At 34.2% G+C, this 20477-nt stretch overlaps 1 protein-coding gene across 1 annotated transcript in view; it reads left to right on the top strand.

Annotated features, from left to right (window-relative positions):
• The window catches only part of LRBA (LPS responsive beige-like anchor protein), a 610319-nt gene that overhangs the window by 479134 nt on the left and 110708 nt on the right, over positions 1–20477 (top strand). The window contains exon 47 of the mRNA XM_019641170.1: positions 8032–8184. Coding sequence (XP_019496715.1) covers positions 8032–8184 — 153 coding nt within the window. The remainder of the gene's footprint in view (positions 1–8031; positions 8185–20477) is intronic.

The raw sequence follows: 20477 nt of genomic DNA, 5'->3' as shown, positions 1-20477 counted from the left end.
CGATACTTACAATTAAGTAAATAGAATGCAATTAAATCCTAAAATACTACTAAATAATATTTTAAAAATACATAACTATCAGTAAAATTACAAAAATTAGTTTTAGCTTTAAAGATGAACCCTTAATAGTTTTAAGTGCACATGTTTGTTAAATAATACAAAATGGAGACGATATAGAATCATTTTATTTGTGTCTTGTGAGAGTTGTAAAACATGAGACCTTTGACTTGCCCTCTACTACGTCCAAAATCCCAGAGGTCTGTAATTTGAAGATAAGTTAGCTTCCTTTTTTCTTCTATCAGCACACTGTCTACCATAATACATTCCATGGACGACGCTGATAGCATCAGCATTATAGCCGTTCAGAAAGTGTTTAGCTACAGTTAAACATAATTGCTGGAAATATATTTCTTGATGTATTTGTTTAAAAAAAACTTAAACTTTTATTTAGTAGTTTTATTTTCTTAATAAAAATATTTTTATCATTTGTTATAACATTTTTCAGACATATTTTTAAAGAATTCAGAGTTTTTTTAATGTTTACAGAAAGAAAAATTAAACATATTCTTTCCTATGCATCCTTTACCCATTTCCGGCTTATGTACTCCCTCCCTTCCTCTCTCCCTCTCTCTCCCTCCTTCCTTCTCCTCTTCTTCCGTTCTTTCTATTGTGTATATTTTTTCTCAAGTTCCTCATTTTCCATCAGCCTCTGTCTCCCTTTCACACACACATTCACAGTAGAGTGTGTTCAAGTTGTCTCACCCTTCTCTTCACACTGAAAAACACACTAAATGAACTCCATATCTGTTTATCCTTGTTTTCATACATAACTGATGCATAACTTGCAGATTTGTTCATTTTGCTACGTCTCTTTAATCCTTTTCTTCCTCATGTGTCAATGGGTTAAATGCTTATCCATGTGCAGAGTGTCCTGACTTAACAGTGACTTGAAGCAAAACGCCCTATAATGAAACTTGTCTTATCACAGGCTAACTGATATAAACGAGAGTTAAGTTTTTCTGCGCCTCATCAACAAAATGACATTATTCAAGGACCTGCTGTACGGATTTTTTTAGCATTGAACTTTGTGCTCTTGTGTCGACAGTGGATCACTTTTTTTGTTATCTAAGATAAAAATTGCTTGAAACGCTGAATATTTGTCTTCTCATGCTACATATACTAGGCAGGAATAAAGCCTCTTTAAGGCACTTAGAAAATGCTCCCATGTTCCTGAATTATAAAAATGTACACACATCCGCTGTGATTTGTTTTTTGACTGGTGATCTTATGATATTTTTGTTCAATTAAAAACGTACACTCTTCATTAACGTGCTCATAGACACTGGTTGTTCCTGTTTTCACCCACACTCCTGGCACTGTGTGTGTGTGTTTTACAACTTGCTCCAGAAAGGATTTAAGGTGGGCATTTAATTTATGTCTTCTCTCCTGGCAGCTGCAGGGTACCTGTTGTTTGCATTATTAATGTTTATCTCTTCTCAAGTTACATTTTCCTTGAAGATAGGGGCCTGGAACAGCAACAGGCTCAGTGAAAATGTCCAGTCCAAATATGGAAGTGAAAAATGTGTTGAAAGCAGGAGAGAACGATAAAATATTGAGAGTATTCATCATAAAGTGAGACATGTTAAGCCACACTGTCATTGCTAATAAAAAAATAATAAATTTGTCTTAAATGTGATAGCTATTTAGTGGGAATTATAAAGTCTCAAGTATTTTTGTGGACACATTAATTTCTACAAGTAATTTTTGTTAAATGCCCTTAGAATTATGTTGAATGCTTTAGTGAATGGGCATAATTCACTGAATGTCCCATTGGCCTTAAGAATGAGGCCATTTGAGTCTCCAGTTTGGGATTTTGGTCAGGGGTCACATTAATGATAATAATAATGATAGTAATAATAGTAATAAGATGTTATGTGCATATAGAATTCTGTATTATCTCATATTAGCCTCACAATAACCCTGTGTTTTAGAAATGGCAATTGAGAAGAGTAAGGGTCAGAAAAATTGAATTAATTTAAGGGCATGTGACCAGTAAGTTAAGTAGATGAGACTCAAACCCAATTATTCTCTTTACTATATTAGATTGAGATAGATTATCTATTATCTATTGGTTTGTAATCCATGGTTTTTCTTAATTTAATATATTTGAAATGACAGTTTTATAATATCTAAAACCACACGATATTTATTGGATCTGTCTGGAAAGGTTATAGATTGTTTTTCCTTTTCCAATTTTAAAAATTGCTGTTATGTTTGTTTTACCAAACAGAAAAAAATAGTATTTTATCTACTAAATAAGGAGAAAGTAAGTTTAAGCATCAACTTGAAAACTTTCAGATCTGCAGTCCATTTAAAATGATTTCTAGGTACAATTCAACTCTAATCCATTTTTTAAAAAATATTTTCATTTGTGGGCAAAAAAAATAAATACTTGAAAGTGAAAAGATATCAGAGCATGTATATTTTTTTCATACTATGGTGTTCATCTATTCTTTTTTTGTTCAGTAAGAAAGGTTATATTACATTTTTTCTTTCATAAAATATAGCATTTTCCAGTGGTGAAAAGCTAAAATTTTGCTTTCACATCTTTATCACCATCAATGTCCCCAAAACAGCATATATTAAATTAGTTACCCTGCTGTCTATCGTGCTTATATATGAGTTGTCAGGATTTCATATTTTAGTAAGACGAAACTAAAAATGTAACTTCAGCTCTGAGGTAGAATCTTTATTTTTATTTCCATTTTTATTACTTTGTTTCTTTGGGTTAATGGACAAGTGTTTGTCATGGTTGCCCAAGTCTTATGGAAGTAATGGTTTGAGTTCACTGGACGAAATTGGCAACTATTAGCAGGAGAATCATACAGCCTCACTACCGAGGTCATTCATATCAGTGGGGATCATACCTTAGTAAAGAAACCTAAAGCATATGTGTGGTCACAACCAATCCTTGTCATTATGCCCTGAAAGCCTTCGGATTTGTGATCAAAGCAATGGGCTTATCCTGAACTGTGGTATAACCTCTGGTTGAACCTTTCAAATTTCTCTTTTAGGAGGTGATACAATACATTTTGACTATGTTACCTGCCTCTAAGACCCATCTGCCTAATTAAGTGATAGAAATTAAAATTATTGTCAGTAAGTCGGGAGAAAATCTAAATTGTAAATATCCCTGTCTTCTGTCAGTGTTGTTTACTTATCATTTTCTACTGATGTTTTAAAGAATTGCTGAACATGTGTTTTTTATCCAGAGCTGAATGTTCTCTTTTGATGAATATAAAACATACTTCACTTTGTAAATGTACATTAGAAGTATTAGAAAGACTTAATCTTTGACTCTGTTACTAAATTTCATCTGTCAAAGGAGATAATTTTGAACTGTAATGTTTGGTATTATATCAAGTGATGGTTCCTGGATGCTTTTAGGATTAAAATGGAATTCCACTGTATAAATTGAAGGTCATTGTCATCCATAGTAAAATTTAGGCTGTATGTATACTTATTTACTTCTTTTGTCACGTGTTGGTATACCTCAGTTGAGTTCAGCATGTTTATTTTGTATTTTAAAAGGGTATTCAGCTCCTATCAACTGATTTATTTGTGCAGTTTTCCTTATAATGAGGATGTAATATGTGTTGAGTATGTAAGTTCACTCTTTATTTGTGCTTATTTGATGATATCCTTTGTACTAAAAGTGGCTTCTTCATAATCTTTCTCTTCAGTGTTGATTTCTTGGAAGCATTTTTCCTATTTGAAGTTCATGTTCATTTTTTAAATTCCCTTGTGGAAAAAAAAAATGTTCTTATAGAACAAAAGCTAAACTTTACAGCCTGGCATACAAAGCTTTCCATGCTTTGACCTTACCTTATGTCTCCAACTCTATCTGCCACCTAGTGTATATAGTCTTCTCTAAGTCAATTAAATAGCTCTTCATTGATCATTAGTAACAAATTATATACATGTTTCAATCTCTGTACCTCCTCATAAAATGTTTCCCTTGTCAGAACTGTTTTCATTTTTTTCCCCTTTGCTTATTTATGTTTGAGTTTAAATACTAGTTTTCAGTCATTCAGTCAACAGATATTTACTGAATTCCTAACATGTCACACTCTCTTTAGGCTTTGAAAGTGTAGTGGTGAACAAGATATATAAAGTCTTCAACCTCATGAAGCCTTCAATTTAGAGGGAGACATAAGCAGACAGACATACAGTTTGATAAGTGCTGTATTAGAGAAATGCAACATATTATGTTTCCCTAAAGCTTTCTCTGACTACCCCAACTTTTATACATCATTGTCTCTTGAATTTTTAATGTGCTGTTCGTTCCTACAACCAATTTCTTCCTAATAAATGCACCCTTTCACTCTTATTTAGCAATTTAGATCTGTGATCAGTAAGGGTGGGTAAAAATACATGACCATATTCCAGACTCTCTCATAGTTCTCTGCAAAGAGCAAACACTAAATAAATGGTTGTGGGGTTTTTTTTTTTTTGGTGTTTCTTTTTAGTGTGTGTGTGGAGGGGGTAGGTAGCAGGGCGGGGGGTGGTGGTGATGATATGTACAACACCCTTTGTATCTACCCAAGGCTTAAATCAAATAATCAATTAAGAGGAACTTCTTAAAAGTTTTATTCTTTTATTGAAAGTAAAACATTCTATTTCTGCCCATACTGAATTCTTCCTACCATTTTGTTTCCTAGAAATAATTATTAGTAACTATATTGGTAAGTTTTTATCATTGAAATATATATTTATATATATAAATTAATAACCACCAATTTCAGTATATAAGAAATGTCCCAAATTGAATTCAGATCTTTTTCATATTAGGCTATGGGGAAATTCAGTCACGGTCATTCAGCGGGTAGGGCAGGGACCTCCTTTTCCCAAGACTTGAATGAGATTCAGGCTTATGTGGTACCTAGAAGATTGTCCCTGTCATCTTTAGTCCATCTTGTCATAACCTAACTCTCTAAGATATATGGTCTTTTGGAAGCAGACAGCTCTCCTGATTATACCAAGCTTAGGTTTTGCTGATGCCAAAACCCCTGGTACCAAGGGACTACTGCCCTAAGTGTGCCATCATGAGTTCACCATGTACAGTTGGGCAGACTGTTCTCTCTGTAAGGGTGCTTGACTGAAGGAAAGATTAGGAGCAGAAATGCAGCCTGTATTCCACTTACCAAAGTGAGTTCCCTTGGGGCTGCATTAACCCAGAAGGGTTGCCTTCTTCTAATTCATACAGAGACACTATATGTGCAAGTAGTGACCCTGGTCCCCACTCACCATCCCCTGGGTTCCAGCCCGACCTCTTCATCGCCTCTCCTCTCGGTCGGGCTGAAAGAAAGCTGATTACAGATTTTGAGAAACTTGCCTCCCTCATCTTGAGGAAAACCTTCTCTCTTTTTGGCTTCTGTTCTTTAAAAATACTAACTTTTGACACTGCTCCTCCTGGACACCTTATATAATCTCTTCTGTTTGCTTCGACTTTCACAAAAGACAGAAAAAGGATGTGTTCAAGAGACCCCTGCTCAGGACCCTGCTCAGCACGTGTCCCGGAAATGCCAGACTGCTCTCTTGAAATGGAGGGCCACAAGGGTGGGCGGTCAAAATAAAGAGGGCAGAACACAAATTCATATCTCAGTATATTTCAAATGAAAAATTAAGCTTATTTTTTAATAAAATTTATTTTTTTTTAATTTTGCAATTTTTTATAATGTCCGTTATACAAAATTTAAGGCTATCAGCCTATAGTAGGAAATTCAAATACAATCTGTGGCAACTTTGGAAATCGATGAGCTATTATCTTCCAGCATGATAGGAATTATATAACTGAAAGTTTAACATGGTCCAGTAAGACTTAAAATTGCTTTCTTCATATCTCTTGTGAGGATTTTCTCATGTGTTTTATGTGTGTTTTGTTTTAGAACTTGTGTTTTGCTTAAAATTTTAGCATGTGAAATTCAGCCATTAAAATTGTTGTGAATCTTAGAATTATTGCACAGGAACATAGAATGAGTGTAACACGGCACCATCCTCTAACTGTGAGAGCCTAGGCTGGGTGGATATTATTGAAGTGAAAAGAATTAGTATTTAATTAAGCCAAAATGCTGCTTTTGGTTTTAAGTACACAAAGCAGGCTTAGTCTTCTTAATGTAGAAGCAGCACAAGTAAAATGGAGTAAAAATAAGACATTGTAGTAAATTTCTGAAAGTTGGAATATATTAAATGCACACGTCCACAAATTAATAATGATTATAAAGTGACTTATCTTTATAGTTGAGTAAATAATAATTATAGCATATTTTTAAAATTCTTCCTGGTTTGATTCATTTTATTAAATAATAAACTCTATATATAATGTATATACATTTTACACCTGTGTAATATATCTATTTGCAGGAGAACCAGTTGTTTTCTAATTATGAAAGAATGAAAGGTTTATGTTTACTTTTAAAAAAATAACTTAAAATATATGTTAAAAAGTTATATTTAAAATGTTTAGCGCTGTGTATACTGTGCAAGTAGAACCCATGCTTATTTGATGATTAAGGACACATAGGCCTTACAGTTTTCATCTAAGTTCCAAATTTCTCATTAGCCAGCTGTGTAACCTTAGGCAAATTACTTCTTTGAGTCTTAGTTCATTTTTAAAATGGAGATGATACCTTACCTTGTAAAGTTATTGTGAAGATTAAACTCTTTTATTAAGCGTTTATTTTAGTACCTGACTCATTTCATGCAATAAACGTTAGCTCAGAGAAATTGGGACATAACTTTTTGTTGCATAAAATAACAAACGTATGTCTTTCCCCCTTTTGTCAATTAGACTTATATGCATCATTTTGGGTGATGAGCATCTTAAATTTGGGGGGTGATTACTTTTCATTTTTTTCATGCTTAAACTTTTAACAGAGTTCTTAAAAAAAAAAAAAAACTTAGTTTAAAAGTTTTCCAAGTCCAATGACCAGATGGTTGTCAGGAATTTGAAGGACAAGCTCATTTCTACCCTGCTTAGTTAATTATTGTGACTGTAAACAAAAGATGTACAATTCACAGTCAAGCGACATTTCACATGGATGATGGAGGTGATAATAGCTTAACTCCTGCTGGATCTTTTTTTCTTTGCTCTGGCAAGTTCATATTGACCTTGTCCAAAATCTGATGACCTCCCTTTTTTACTCAACTGTTTGGAAAGCCAGGCCTGCCATAGCTGGCCCTGAGGGGGTATCTGAAAGACCACTGAGCCATTGACCCATGTCAAGACTGGATTTCAAGTCTGATCTGCAGGACCTCTGCAGTAGTTATACATGGGGCTTATTCTACACAAAAGCCTCACCGGCTGCATTTTTCTGCTTATTAAATATCCTATTAATGTGTATTTTAAATGTCCTTATTAAACTCATATTTAAGTTACGCAATTTCTTCTGCAGGTCATTTTCTAGACTAATTACAAATTTTGATTGTTTTTATCAATGTTAGTACCTTAAAACTAAACTTGAATGTTTTGAAATGTCAGCCAAATATTCTGGTAACCATCACTAAACATAATATCTTACCTGGTTGATGAAGGGACCAAGGTAGTGTCATTTTAATGCTTATAAAGGTTTTGGTGTTTTTTAGGGGAGATGGTGGGGGGGGGGTCAAAAATTCCATATACCTCATGAAAAAATCAAGTTTAAGCTGTTATTGTTACAGCATGTAATCTCTGTTTATATGCTGTCAACCTCAGATATTACTCAAATGTTGGTGTTTAAGAATTTGGAGGTTATGGGACTTGTCCTGAAGGAAAGTGTATCTCCAACCAGTAAGATGTTATTTAAATTTGGTTGGATGGGATCTGTCTACCTTAATAGAAACTTTGTGATGGGGCTATGATATGAAAAGAGATAAAAAAAAATCTCTCTTTTGTTGTTCTTCTGCATAATAGAAAATGATCAGGGCCTTTTATGAATATCTAGTCAGTATTCTACAATTTATAATATGACATTGTCTTTTATTTTCATATAGGAGTTGATTCCTGAATTTTATTATCTCCCTGAGATGTTTGTCAACTTCAATAATTACAATCTTGGAGTGATGGATGATGGGACAGTAGTGTCTGATGTTGAACTTCCTCCTTGGGCCAAAACCTCAGAAGAATTTGTTCGCATAAACAGATTGGTAAGATAGTAATCATCTACTCTGTCTGTCAGGAGCCTTTTCACAAAGTATGTTTCATGTGTTGGTATAATCGTTTAACCCTTGCTCTTCTGGACCAAACCGTATTTGACAGGAGTAACTGAGAGTGACATCATAGTTCATGAATCTTAATATAAACCTGATAAAATTGTATTGTCTTGAAAGATATAATGGCTTCTTTTATTTTTTTATGTAGAATTTAGGTAACTTTCGTATGTACGTGATCATTCACAATTATACGTGAAGGTTGTTGGTTAAACTGGAATTCTATGCTTTTTCTAACATGGGTTTCTTGTACCAGGAAAAGAGCATAACTCTGTGTTCCAGGTTAGAAGGCCGCTGCTCATTTTAGTAATAGAAACAAAATATTCAGATTCTATCCTGTATGTGTGTTTTTGAAGGAGCTCTTCAAGTAGTACTTAAACATTAAAACTGAAAAGCACGGTGATCATAGTGCTGGCAAATAAGCCTTCAGAACCCTCTCCAGGGGACGCCTTAAGGTCATCTGTTAGATGGGCTTTCTGTTTCATGGAAAATGTAATGACTTTTCCTTTTTGCCTTTAATTTTCATAAAAGTTTGGTATCAGGGAGCTTCATTCTCAATATTTAAAAGTAGTATTTTATCACACTCGATATTAAAGATGAATCCAAATTGCATTGTATTTCTCATTTACATTTAAACCAGGAAAATTACTGCATTTTAGTTTTCTAGGTGGCATTTCTTATCTTTTATATCAACAATTATATTTTAATCCTGTCTTCCAGGTCCTAATTGCAGTCCCATTATTACTGATATTTCACATTATATATATATGTATATACACACACACACACACACACACACACACAAACACATACGCACACACGCACACACACACACACATGCAGCAGGGGTAGTGGAAAGAACATAGGCTTAGAAGCTAGACCAGTTTTCTTAATCCTGGGTAAATCACTTTGCTGGATGGGACCTTAGGCAATTTAACCTTTGTGAGTCTTGGTTTCCTCGTTTGTAATTTGGAAATTATGAGTATAAAATTGTAATTATGTATGTAAAATACCTAGAATATTATCTCACTTATGGTAGGCACTCAAAGATTGTACCTAGTATTATTCTATCATAGTCTTAAGGCACATTGCATTTTACTTTTCCCTCATGCCCTTTGGAAGAGTCTCAATTAAGTTACTAAATTAAAATGAGAGCAAAAGACAACGCTTCGCTCTGGAAGATGTTGAAGGAGACAACAGGCTTTGAAATGTGACCTTTGCCCGTGGTTGTGTGACTTTGTTTCCCCAGGGGCGCTTGGAAGTCAATAGGAGAGCCAGTCATTTTGCAATTTCTTTTTCTTTTAGTGATTGTCTACCCTTTTAAAACACATTTATTTAGGTCGAATTTGCAAACCATAAAATTCACCTTTTTAAAAGTGCACAATCTAGTGTAATAAGTTTTAGTAAATGTATACAGCTGTGTACCCATCACCACAGTCAGCTTTAGAACACATGTCACTCCAAGGTGTAAGTGTTCTTATACCTGCGGTCGTTCTCTGCTTCCCACCCCCGGTCCCAGCAACCACTGATTCTGTCTCTATGTTTGCTTTTTCTAGAAATTTTATATCAGTGGAATCATACAGTTTGTAGTCTTTTTGTGCCTGGCTTCTTTTACAAAACATGATGGTTTTGAGGTTCATCTGTGTTATTGAATGTATATTTAGTTTTTTTTATCGCTGCATAGTATTCCATTGTAAAGATACTATACATTTTATTCATCTATTTGCCAGTTTATGGAAATTTGGTTTTTTTCCAATTTTAGGCGATTATCAGTATTCGTATTTGCCTTAAGGTGGACATGTGTTTTCATTTTTCTTGGATAAATTCCTAGGAGTTTAATTGCAGGGTCGTATGCTAAGAACATGTTTATCGTTTTGCATCCCACCAACAATGTAAGCAATTCCAGTTTTCTATATCCTTGCCCAGAGTTGGTATTGTCAACCTTATTTATTGTAGCCATTCTAGTAGGTATCTCACTGTGATTTTAGTTTGCATTTCCCTGATGATGAATGATGTTGACCACCTTTTTACCAGCTTATTTTCTGCTCACATATCTTTTGTGGTGAACTATCTGTTCCAATCATTTACCTATTTATTAATAGGGTTGTTTGTCTTTTTATTATTAAATTTTAATAGATCTTTATATATTCTCCTTAAAAGTCCTTTGTCTAACATACCTTTTCCAAATATTTTTCTCCTAGCCTATGACTTGTCTTTTCAATTTTTAATGGTTCTTTTTGAATTACCATTTAAAAAAATATTTTTACTATTAGGTAGATACAAAATTATAGTTTTATAACATTTGAAAAGTATAATCATCTCCATTCTTGAGGAATGAATTTTTAAGAAAATAATTAAAATCACATTCAGATCATTTCATTATTGAAATGGTTTTTCTCAAATATGATTTAAATTGTTAAGTCTCAAAGGAACCAGCTCTCTATTAATCATTACCATATTTAGCATTATTAAAAGTACAAAGAAGTTTGTTAGTGTGTGTACTTTGCTTTAAAAGACTTATAAGAGGCAGAAACATTGAAGAAGTTATATTTAAAACTTTTCTACAATATTTTGACAGTTAAGAAAAAAATGTATTGCTTTTCCCCCCTTTTTTTAAATTAAATTTATTGGGGTAACAATGGTTAGTAAAATTACAAGGGTTTCAAGTGTGCTTAATTGTGTAAATTGAGGTAGGGCACTCTGCTGGCAGCGCCCCCCGCTTTTACCCTCACTCAGAGGAACCAGATCTATTTGGGGTGGGTTTCCCAGGGACACCAAAAAAAGGTGGCAACTTCCCAGATTCTTTTTCGCTCAGAGTGTGGTTTTTACCTGACTATGTTTGACCATGTTTTGAGCTTAGACATGGCTATGAAATTATGTACAAAATAGTATTTTACAATACTAACTGCACATTTATTATTACTTATTATTAAATTATTAAACATGTGTCCCAGTGATTCCTACAAGTTTTACAGATGTCTTCCTAGTTTAAGCTCTGAATAACACACGTTCTTAGCAGGATCATGTAAAAATTCACTGCAAATTAAATGCAAATGTAGTTTGGCATTGAATATTTACATCTCTGATTATTTTAATTCATAATTATGGGAAGATACTTGATGTTACTTACATGGGTCTTTCTGAAAGAATTTAATCATTCATTCAAAACTATTTATTATACACCTACGATGAACAAAGCTTTCCTGCAGTACAGTCCATATTGATTCATTTTATAATTTCCTGTTAACTTTCTATAAGGGACTGAATTATTAGGATGGTGTTTTATGTTCCTGTTAGCATGTTATCATACAAGGGTTTTATCCCCCTCCTCGTCGTGGTTTACCTCTTCAAGTCCACAGATTTTATGCAATGATTGTAGCTCATGAAATGCATACTACTTTGATCTGTGACCTTTTTGTGGTGCTAATCGGGTTCCTGATATCATTATACCTTACTCATTAATCATATTTCCTGCAGCCCGTCAGGCAGCCAGACAGCACCAGTCCCTGTTTTCAGCCCTCTGTTGGCAGGTTTCTGCTTTTCCAGATTATTACAGACGGTACTTTGGCTTCTCATAGCCAGAGCCACATCAAGCTGTGTGTTACAATTAAAGTCAGATGGTCCTCAGGTTGAACAGGGATATAGTGTTGCAGCTGTCTCTCTTCCTGGAACAAACCAGCACCAAGAACAGATGATCTATAGGACAATGAATAATAACAGATTGTCCAGTACTCTGTTGGTAGCAGGGGATCACAGAATTCATTAACTGACATACTCATTTTAAGATACCCAGCATGTCTTTTTTTAAGTATTTGGTTGCCCAAATATTAATTCAAGAGGATATTTTTAGGAACATGATTTTGATAGTGGACTGGTAATGCTATATTTTATATTTGGGTTAGAGGACCGTAGCTACTATCTTTCCTAAGCATTTTAATCCTCACAGTTTTTCATGAGTAATGAAGATCTAAAGGTAGGATTGATGAGTTGGCTGAAGTGTTGGCTTCATATACAGAAGATAACATCCTGTGTATTTTAGAAGGAAAACCCACCTAGGTTTGATTAGTCTTTCAGGTAAATAAAATATATTTTCTTTGTTCTCAACAGTTGGAATCAGGGTAAAACCTGAGCAGTCTTAACTACATCCCAGAGATTGGTCGGTGTTTTTTAATATTACCTGGACCAAAAGAGAAAAAAACAATTTAACTCCAAATACTGCTTCAGGAATAGAAATGAGAAACAGGCTTTCATACTTTCAAATAATATAAAAATGTATGAGTTGAGACTGTTCTTCATATATCTCTTATGATACAATGTTGATGTTATGAACCTATACTATATTGTCTCTTGTAACCCTCAAGTTTTAAGTCAAATAAGAGACAAAGAAAACCATAGTCTGAGCAGTAATGATAGTTCTATTTATAAAAGTTGATGAAGTGGAACATTTTATATTAGCTGAAAGATATATAGTTTCTTCAGATTATAATAAAAGTAATTCATTCATCTAACAGGTATTTACTGTGTGCCTGTGTACCAGCGCTGTAAGACCCAGCGAACAGGGCAGGCCGTATCACTGCTTCCTCTTTTGGAGGTCACTTCCTCATTGATGGCTTAGGTGGTTGAAATAGAAAGCTTCTCATGGCTGACAGGTGGCATGAATGTAATAAAGGAAGACTTCTGTTGATGAACTGTCCTGGGGTTACCAGGTAGAATCACACTTTCTTTTGTGTGTCTTCTGTAACTTTTGTCTTCTCTACAATTTCTTAATGGTGACATGAACCGTCACTTGCTTGAGAAGGTAAAGAAAAATCAAATGAGTATGTTACCTCCTTTCCAGATGATATGTGGACAAATTAAAATTGGTGATTTTTTTATGTTGTTGTCTGAGAGAAAAAATAAATTTTCAGATTTAATTTCTCCACCAACCATGTCTTTTCCTACTATTGCTAAATATAAATCTATTCAACCTACCTAAACCTTCCTTCATAGATCTTATATCTCTAAAGAAACTAGGTCAGTCTGTTCTAACCTTTTCACTTGAATGGAAAATTTACAGTTTTCAGGTGATGGCAGCATAGTTGATGCCAAGAATGTCGTGTTGATTAAAAAGTGCTATATGTGCATACAGCAAAGCCTACAGCTTGAGATGGCTGGGTTTGCAATGATATAGCAATTAGGTTATTGTAATGGCATGTTATGTTCCAAATTACAGTGTTTGGAAACTCTGTAAGGTTGAGAGGTTTGATTGAGATTTGAAAGGGGTTGCACTTTTTTGACCTTTATTCATACCACAGTTTCCATTTTCTGGGTAAATGGCATTTAAAAGCCTATTTCTTAAGAGAGCTGACCAGGCAACATTTTTTATTTTTGGAATGGAAACGCCAGAAGCTACCAGCTCTTTTCATGTTGTTCCTTTTCCATTTGCCTTTTTATTTTCCACACTGATAATGATATGGCCAAGAATGTGTATAGCCATCGTAGCTTCAGTTGGTACTAATTATTCTCAACTGTGGACATATCCCTCCGTCTCCCCTCCCTGCAGTGGACTTGGGCACATGTGTACGAAGTTCGAAAAAAATCTAAAATTACTATTGTTTGGTTTGCTCTTAGCCCTGATATGTAATTTATGCTGAAACCTTTAGTTCAAAAAGGACAGCTAAATAAGTGGGGGGGGGGGGAAGGTCTCATGTTGATAGGTTGTTAATGCTCCCCAAATTTATTTGAAAATGTAATATAAAAACCAATCCAAGTCCCAATAGGTTTGTTTGGTTTTTTGGAATCTGAAAAAAAAGAACGTAAAGGAGCAAAGGGCCAGTTAAAGCCTAGACCCTCTCTGAGAACAAGTACAGGTTTCAGAGGGATTTGTTTTACTGTACAACAAAAATTATTATAAAGCTACAGTAATTAGGGAAACTTAGGAGAAATTGAGTAACGGCAGTAAACAGAGAACCCAGAAATAGACCAGGACATATAAAGAAACTTCATCTATTGCATAGCTGGTATTTCAGCTCTGTGGGGAAAGGAAGGACTTGTCAATTTAAGGTGCTGGAATAAATAGTTATTGTATTAGTTTTCTTGGTAACGAAGTACTACAAACTGGGTGGCTTAAACAACAGAAATGTATTGTCTCACATTTCTGGAGGCCAGACGTCTGAAATCAAAGCTCAGCAGTGTTGGTTCCTTCTGAGGACCATGAGGGAAGGCTCTGTTCCATGCCTCTTGTTGACTTGTGTGTAGCTGCCTTCTTGCTATGTGTCTCCACATCATCCACCCTCTACGTCCTGTCTCTGCATCCACATGTCCCCTTTTTTTAAGGATACCATTTATATTGGATTAGGGACCCACCCTACTCCAGTATTACCTCATCTTAACATAAATAATTACATATATAATGACCCTATTTCCAAATAAGGTCACATTCTGTGTTACTGGGAAGTTAAGATTTCAACATTTGAATTTTGGGGGAATACAGTAACAGCAGATTTTCAACCCATAACAATAGATATCAATAATCAATATGGGGGGGGGGAATGAACGTGGAACCTTATATCACAAACAAAATTTAAAGTTTATTAAAGCTTTAAACCTAAGGGCAAATCTTGTAGAAGATAATGCAGGAGAGGATATCCTTGTGATCTTGGAACAGAGAAAAGTTTTCCAAACAGGAAACAAAAAGTGAAATATGGTATTTTATATTAATTGATTGTGGGATCTTAAACCAACCTTTGTATTTATTGAATATATCACATTTAGATGGTATAAATTCTTTTGATATGTACTGTATTTTTTTGTTGTGAATATTTTGTTGAGAAATTATTACTTTTGAGGATTTTTGCCTCATGTTCTTGAGGAATATTGATATGTGATTTGTTATGATATCTTTGTCTGACGTTAATATCAGGAAAATATTGGTTTCATAGAATTGGTCTCAGTAGCCAAGTGTTCCAGCTTCCTCTATTCTCTTAAAGATTTTGTGAACGATGGTATTATTTCTTTAAATATTTTGTGGGCTTCACCACTGAAGCCATCTGGACATGGGATTTCCTTTGTGGGAAGATTTTAAACTAGTAACTCAGGTCTTGTTATAGGTTTATTTATATTTTCTTGAATTAGTTTCAGTAATTTGTGTCTTGTTAGAAATTTGACTGTTTAATCTAAGTTATTGATTTATTGGTATAAAAGTTGTTCACAGTGAGCTATATGATCATTTTAATTTCTCTAAGGTTGTTTGATGTTACCTCATTAGTCTCTGATTTTTGGTAATTCGTATTTTGTTTTTCTTGGACATTCTTGCTAAAGGTTTGTCAATTTTGTTGATCTTTTCAAAGAACTGAATTTTCATTGGTTTTTCTCTACTGCACTGCTTTTTCTTTCATTGGGCTTTCACTAATACTCATTTTTTTTTTCTTTTCCTTTTGCTTCCTTTGGGTTTAGTTTGCTCTTTTACTAGAATCTTAATTTAGGAAACATGTTTTTAAATTTTTCTTTTTTCCTAATTTTGGTTTTTACAGCAATAAATTTCTCTTTATGTACTGTTTTGGCTGCATCCAATAAACTTTGACATTTGGTCTGCTTGTTTTCATTCGTCTCATAACATATTCTAATTGTCCTTTTGATTTCTGTTTTGGCTTATGGATTATTCCAAAGTGTATTGTTTAGTTTCCATATATGTGGATTTTCATCTGTTTTATTTCTAACTTAATTTCATGGTGATTGGAGAATATATTCTGTGTGATTTCTGGTAGTTTAAATGTACTGAGACTTGCCTTCTGACTGAGGATATGGCCTATGTTGGAGAAGTCTCCATTTGCTCTTGAGAAGAATGGGTATTCTGCTATTGTTGAGTGTCTATAGATAACAGTTGATCAAGTTGGCTTAGTGTGTTCAAATCCTCTATATCTTTGCTGATTTTCTGTCTTTCTATCCATATTTGCTAGTGAGATGTTGAGGTTCCCAAATATTTTTGTCAATCTGTTAGTTTTTGTTTCATGTTTTTTTAAGCTCTGCTGTTAGATACATACATATATGAGTTTCCTATGGCTGCTGTAACACATTACCACAGACTTGGTGACTTAAAACACCAGAAACTTACTCTATCACAGTTCTAGGGGCCAGAAGCCCATAATCAGTATTACACTTACTCTGGAAAAGACCTCTGCCTCTGTCCTCATATCCATTCTCCTTTCTGCCTATTGTATCTCTCTCTCTGCCTTCTTCTTGCAAGTATATATGTAGTTACATTTAGGGTCCTCCCTGATAACCCAGGGTAACGTTCCCATCTCAGGATCCTTCATTTCATTACTTCACAAAGACTCTTCCCATAGAAGGGAACATTTACAGGTTCTAGAAATTAAGACTTGAAATCTTGGGGCGGGAGGGGGGTGGTGGCATTTTCTAGCCTACCATTGTGCATATGTTTATAATTGTTATATTTTCCTGATGAACTACATTTTCATCATAAATTATCCCTCTTTGTTTCTAGTAATTATTTAGTCTCTTTTGCCTAATATTAGTATAGCCACTCCAACTATCATATGGTTACTGTTTGCATGGTGTGTAGTTTTCCATTCCTTTACCTCCAACCTACTTTGTCTTTGATTCCAAAATGTTTTCTTTTGTAAACAGCATATTGTTGGATCATGTTATTTATCCAGTCTGAGAATCTTTGCCGTTTAATGCTGTTATTGGTATGGTTGGATTCATGTCTGCCAATTTGCTAATTATGTCCTTTAGTCTTAGGTCTTTTTGTTTCTCTGTTTCTCCTTTATGAATTTTTTATATTAAATAGGTATTTCTAGTCTACCATTTTATTTCATTTAATCTTTTTAAACTTCTTTTTAGTTACCTTCTTAGTCAATGCTCTAGAGACAATGTACATCTTAATTATTTCAATTTATCTCAGTCTACTTCAGATTAATGTTTGCTTAATTCCAGCAAAATATAGTGACTTAATTTGAACTCAGCTCTATTCTCTCCTTCTTACTTTGTACTATTGTCATATATATTATATCCACATATGTTATTATATAAACCTACTATACAGTGTTAATAACTATTGCTTTAAGCAACCTTATGTCTCTAAAGAAGTTAAGAAAGGAAAAATGATAGCTACTAATTTTATTTACTATTCCAACCTTAACAGAAACATTCCAAAGTGAATAAAAGAAGACCTCATATTCAGCATCATATAGGAATGGGATAATTCCCATATGAAAAAGTTTCATAGAATTGAAATTTATACTTTCAAATAGCAGTGTTTTCACCATTTCCCTTGGAAAAAAAATCTTTTTTTATGAACTGTGTTACACATTTCCCTACCTCTTAAGCAGAGAATTCATAACTTAAATAGGCTTTTCTGGAATACTCATAGTTAAATATTCAGATATTTTCCATGTTGTACTGAAATGTTAGAGATATGTGGAGTTTTTTGTTCCTCATCTAAAATGATGCATATTCCTCTGCTTATTTTTTTAGCCTTTCTGTCACATTTTAGAGTTCCTTCCTGTGTCAGCTGTCACTTTTCTTTGTCAGGGTTTTCATTTTCTTTTGATCTATTGTGTTATTTTTATGCATATATAGCAAGATAAAAGACTGAGGAATGACAGTGACTCCCACCATTAAAGTTCTTAAGTTTTGTGCTTGTTTCCTCATGGCCTTCAGTTGCTTTGAGTTTTTGCTGTATTCTAGATTCCCTAAACACTTGCGATCTGAACTCTGGATAAATGAAATGTAAACTGGATTTTGTTTAGTGACGTATTATTGTGCTACATACAAACATATACAAGCAAAATAAAGTGAAATGATTCTATTTCTAAGGCATGTTACATTTTATGTCGGAAAAATATACAAATTCTGTGTTTATTCTGGAGCAACTTGCTATGACTCCCTGCCGACAGAACTTAATATTTCAATAAAATATTTCTAGACTAATAAAAATATTTTTTAAATGTATAAGAATAATGGAAAATTCCTCCCCATGAATAGCCCATCTACATGATACTGAAAAGCATCGTCTCGTAGTTATTACTCATTCCTGGAGACTTCCGTTCAGTGACACAGCTGGAAGTGTGGGGAAAATGCAGTTCTTCCTCCTCTTCCCACAGAAACAAACCTCCAACAGTTGTGCTTTAGCGTCTAGCTTCTCGATTGTATCATTGCACATGCTTTTCTCACTCACCACAGGGCCTGCCTGCCACACACTTTTACTACTCATTGCAGTGTGAGCCTGCTCCTTTTTAAACCAAACTGTATCATTTAAACCTTCTTAACACCACTACCTCAGAAACAAAACAAAAACCTGTTAACATCTCCTCTCATCATCCTTAAAGCATTTCATAGAAACCCCTACATATTACCCTCTGGTCACCCTACAACCCATTCTCTATTTATCTACATGTGTGACTTGTAGGTCATTATTCTTACTCAGTGGCCTTTCTGTGCTTTTTTGCATATAAAATTCTGGTTTTAGGTATAAACTGTATCCTTAGTATATTTCAAAGTGTGGTTCATGGAATACATAGTCTTCATGAGACTCTCCTGAGGTACAGTTAATAAATGTGCATTCATTTATCCATTAAATATTTGTTGAGAACCCGCTTTGTACTTTTCTAGTGGCTCAGTGTTGGTTGGGGGTAAAAGGGCTATAAACCCCCATCCAGTCTCAAAACAGTGGAGAAAAGATGGACTGTATAATAAATGGTATGGGCTAGCCATATGAAGAAAGGTAGCCTTAGATATGTTTTTCATACCAGAAATCAAGGATCAGATACCTAAGTGTGAAACAAGTGCTAGAAGAAAATATTAGTGAATTTCTATATAGCCTGAGGGTGGGTAAATCGTTCCCAACTGTGAGTCAAAATCCAAAAGCATTAAAAGAACTGATCACTTTGATTGCCTAAATAGATAACTTTCAAATAGCAAAACACATCAGAAGCAGAGTCAAAAGACAGATGACAGACTGAATAAAAATACTTAGAGTTTAAACCTTAGGCAAATGGCTAGCGGACCACATTTATAAAGAACTCCTAAAAATTATATAGAAATAAACCCAACAATCTAATAAAAAAAATGGGCAACAATTCACAGAAAAATAAATGTCAACGTCCCTTCAGCACATGAAAAAATACTCAGCCTCTATCATAATAAAAGAAATATATATTGTACTGTAATTCCATCTGTGTCTTTCAGATTGGCAAAATTCCAATATATTCCAATTCCAAGATACTCTGTTGATGAGGCTGTGGGAAAACAGGCATTCCTCCTACGTTGCTGATGGGAATGCAAAATGACAATGAAGGGAATTTGCCAATCTCTTGCAAAATTACCCACCTGTTTACCCTGTGACCCAGTGTACAGGTGTCTTTTCCCAAGATACACTGGCCAAAGTAAGAAATGTCATACTCAAAAGTAGAATCTATTTTCTGTAATAGTTTTGACTTTGAAATATATGATTTATAAAATAAAACCAAAAGGGGGACAGTTCCAATCCCTAAAAATTGAAAACACATTGGAATAAGTAACCTAGTAAGATAAGTATATCTCTGGTAGGATGTGTTTTACATACAAAAGAACCAGAAGAAATGTTAAACTTTTTAAACTAGTCTTATACTTAGGTAGTAAAGGTATAGTTCTTTTGAAACTATCATGGGTATATTGTACACTAAGCAAATAAGTAATTGCTAATGTGTTAAAATCAAGAATTTTAATATAAGTGATAAAGAGATTCAAATGTAGAGTCAGTAAGACCCAGGAAAGTGTAGAAGCAGCCTCACAGTGGCAGCTAGAGACCATTTCTTTACATGTTGCAGTTATTGATAATTATTTTAGTTATTAACTTGCACTAAACCAACTTGGCAAGTGATAACAGAGAAAGCACAATTATTGGTCATGAGGAATTTAACAATCGAGGAAATTGGAATACTCCTTCTTTCTGGCCAGCAGTTTCTGTCTTAGCCAAAACTATGTGGGAATTGGTAACATTGATTTAGAATTAAACAGAAAGCTGATCTTAATTCATTGGACAATATTTGTTAAGTGCTTACACTGTTCTAGGTTCTGGGGATAGATTGGCAACCAAAACAGATAAGGCCCCTGCCCTAGATGGCATGATATGTAAATTCCAAGGAAATTTTTAATGGCTGTATTATTAGACTGATGCCTCTATCTTCAATACAGAGATAGAGTGCCACAAAAATCAGAATATTTCTATTTATGTGGTTGAACACCCTCTT

The sequence above is a fragment of the Hipposideros armiger genome, unplaced genomic scaffold (genome assembly GCF_001890085.2).
Source record: "Hipposideros armiger isolate ML-2016 unplaced genomic scaffold, ASM189008v1 scaffold_58, whole genome shotgun sequence".
NCBI classification, from domain to species: domain Eukaryota; kingdom Metazoa; phylum Chordata; class Mammalia; order Chiroptera; family Hipposideridae; genus Hipposideros; species Hipposideros armiger.
This window is presented reverse-complemented; position numbering and strand designations above follow the sequence as displayed.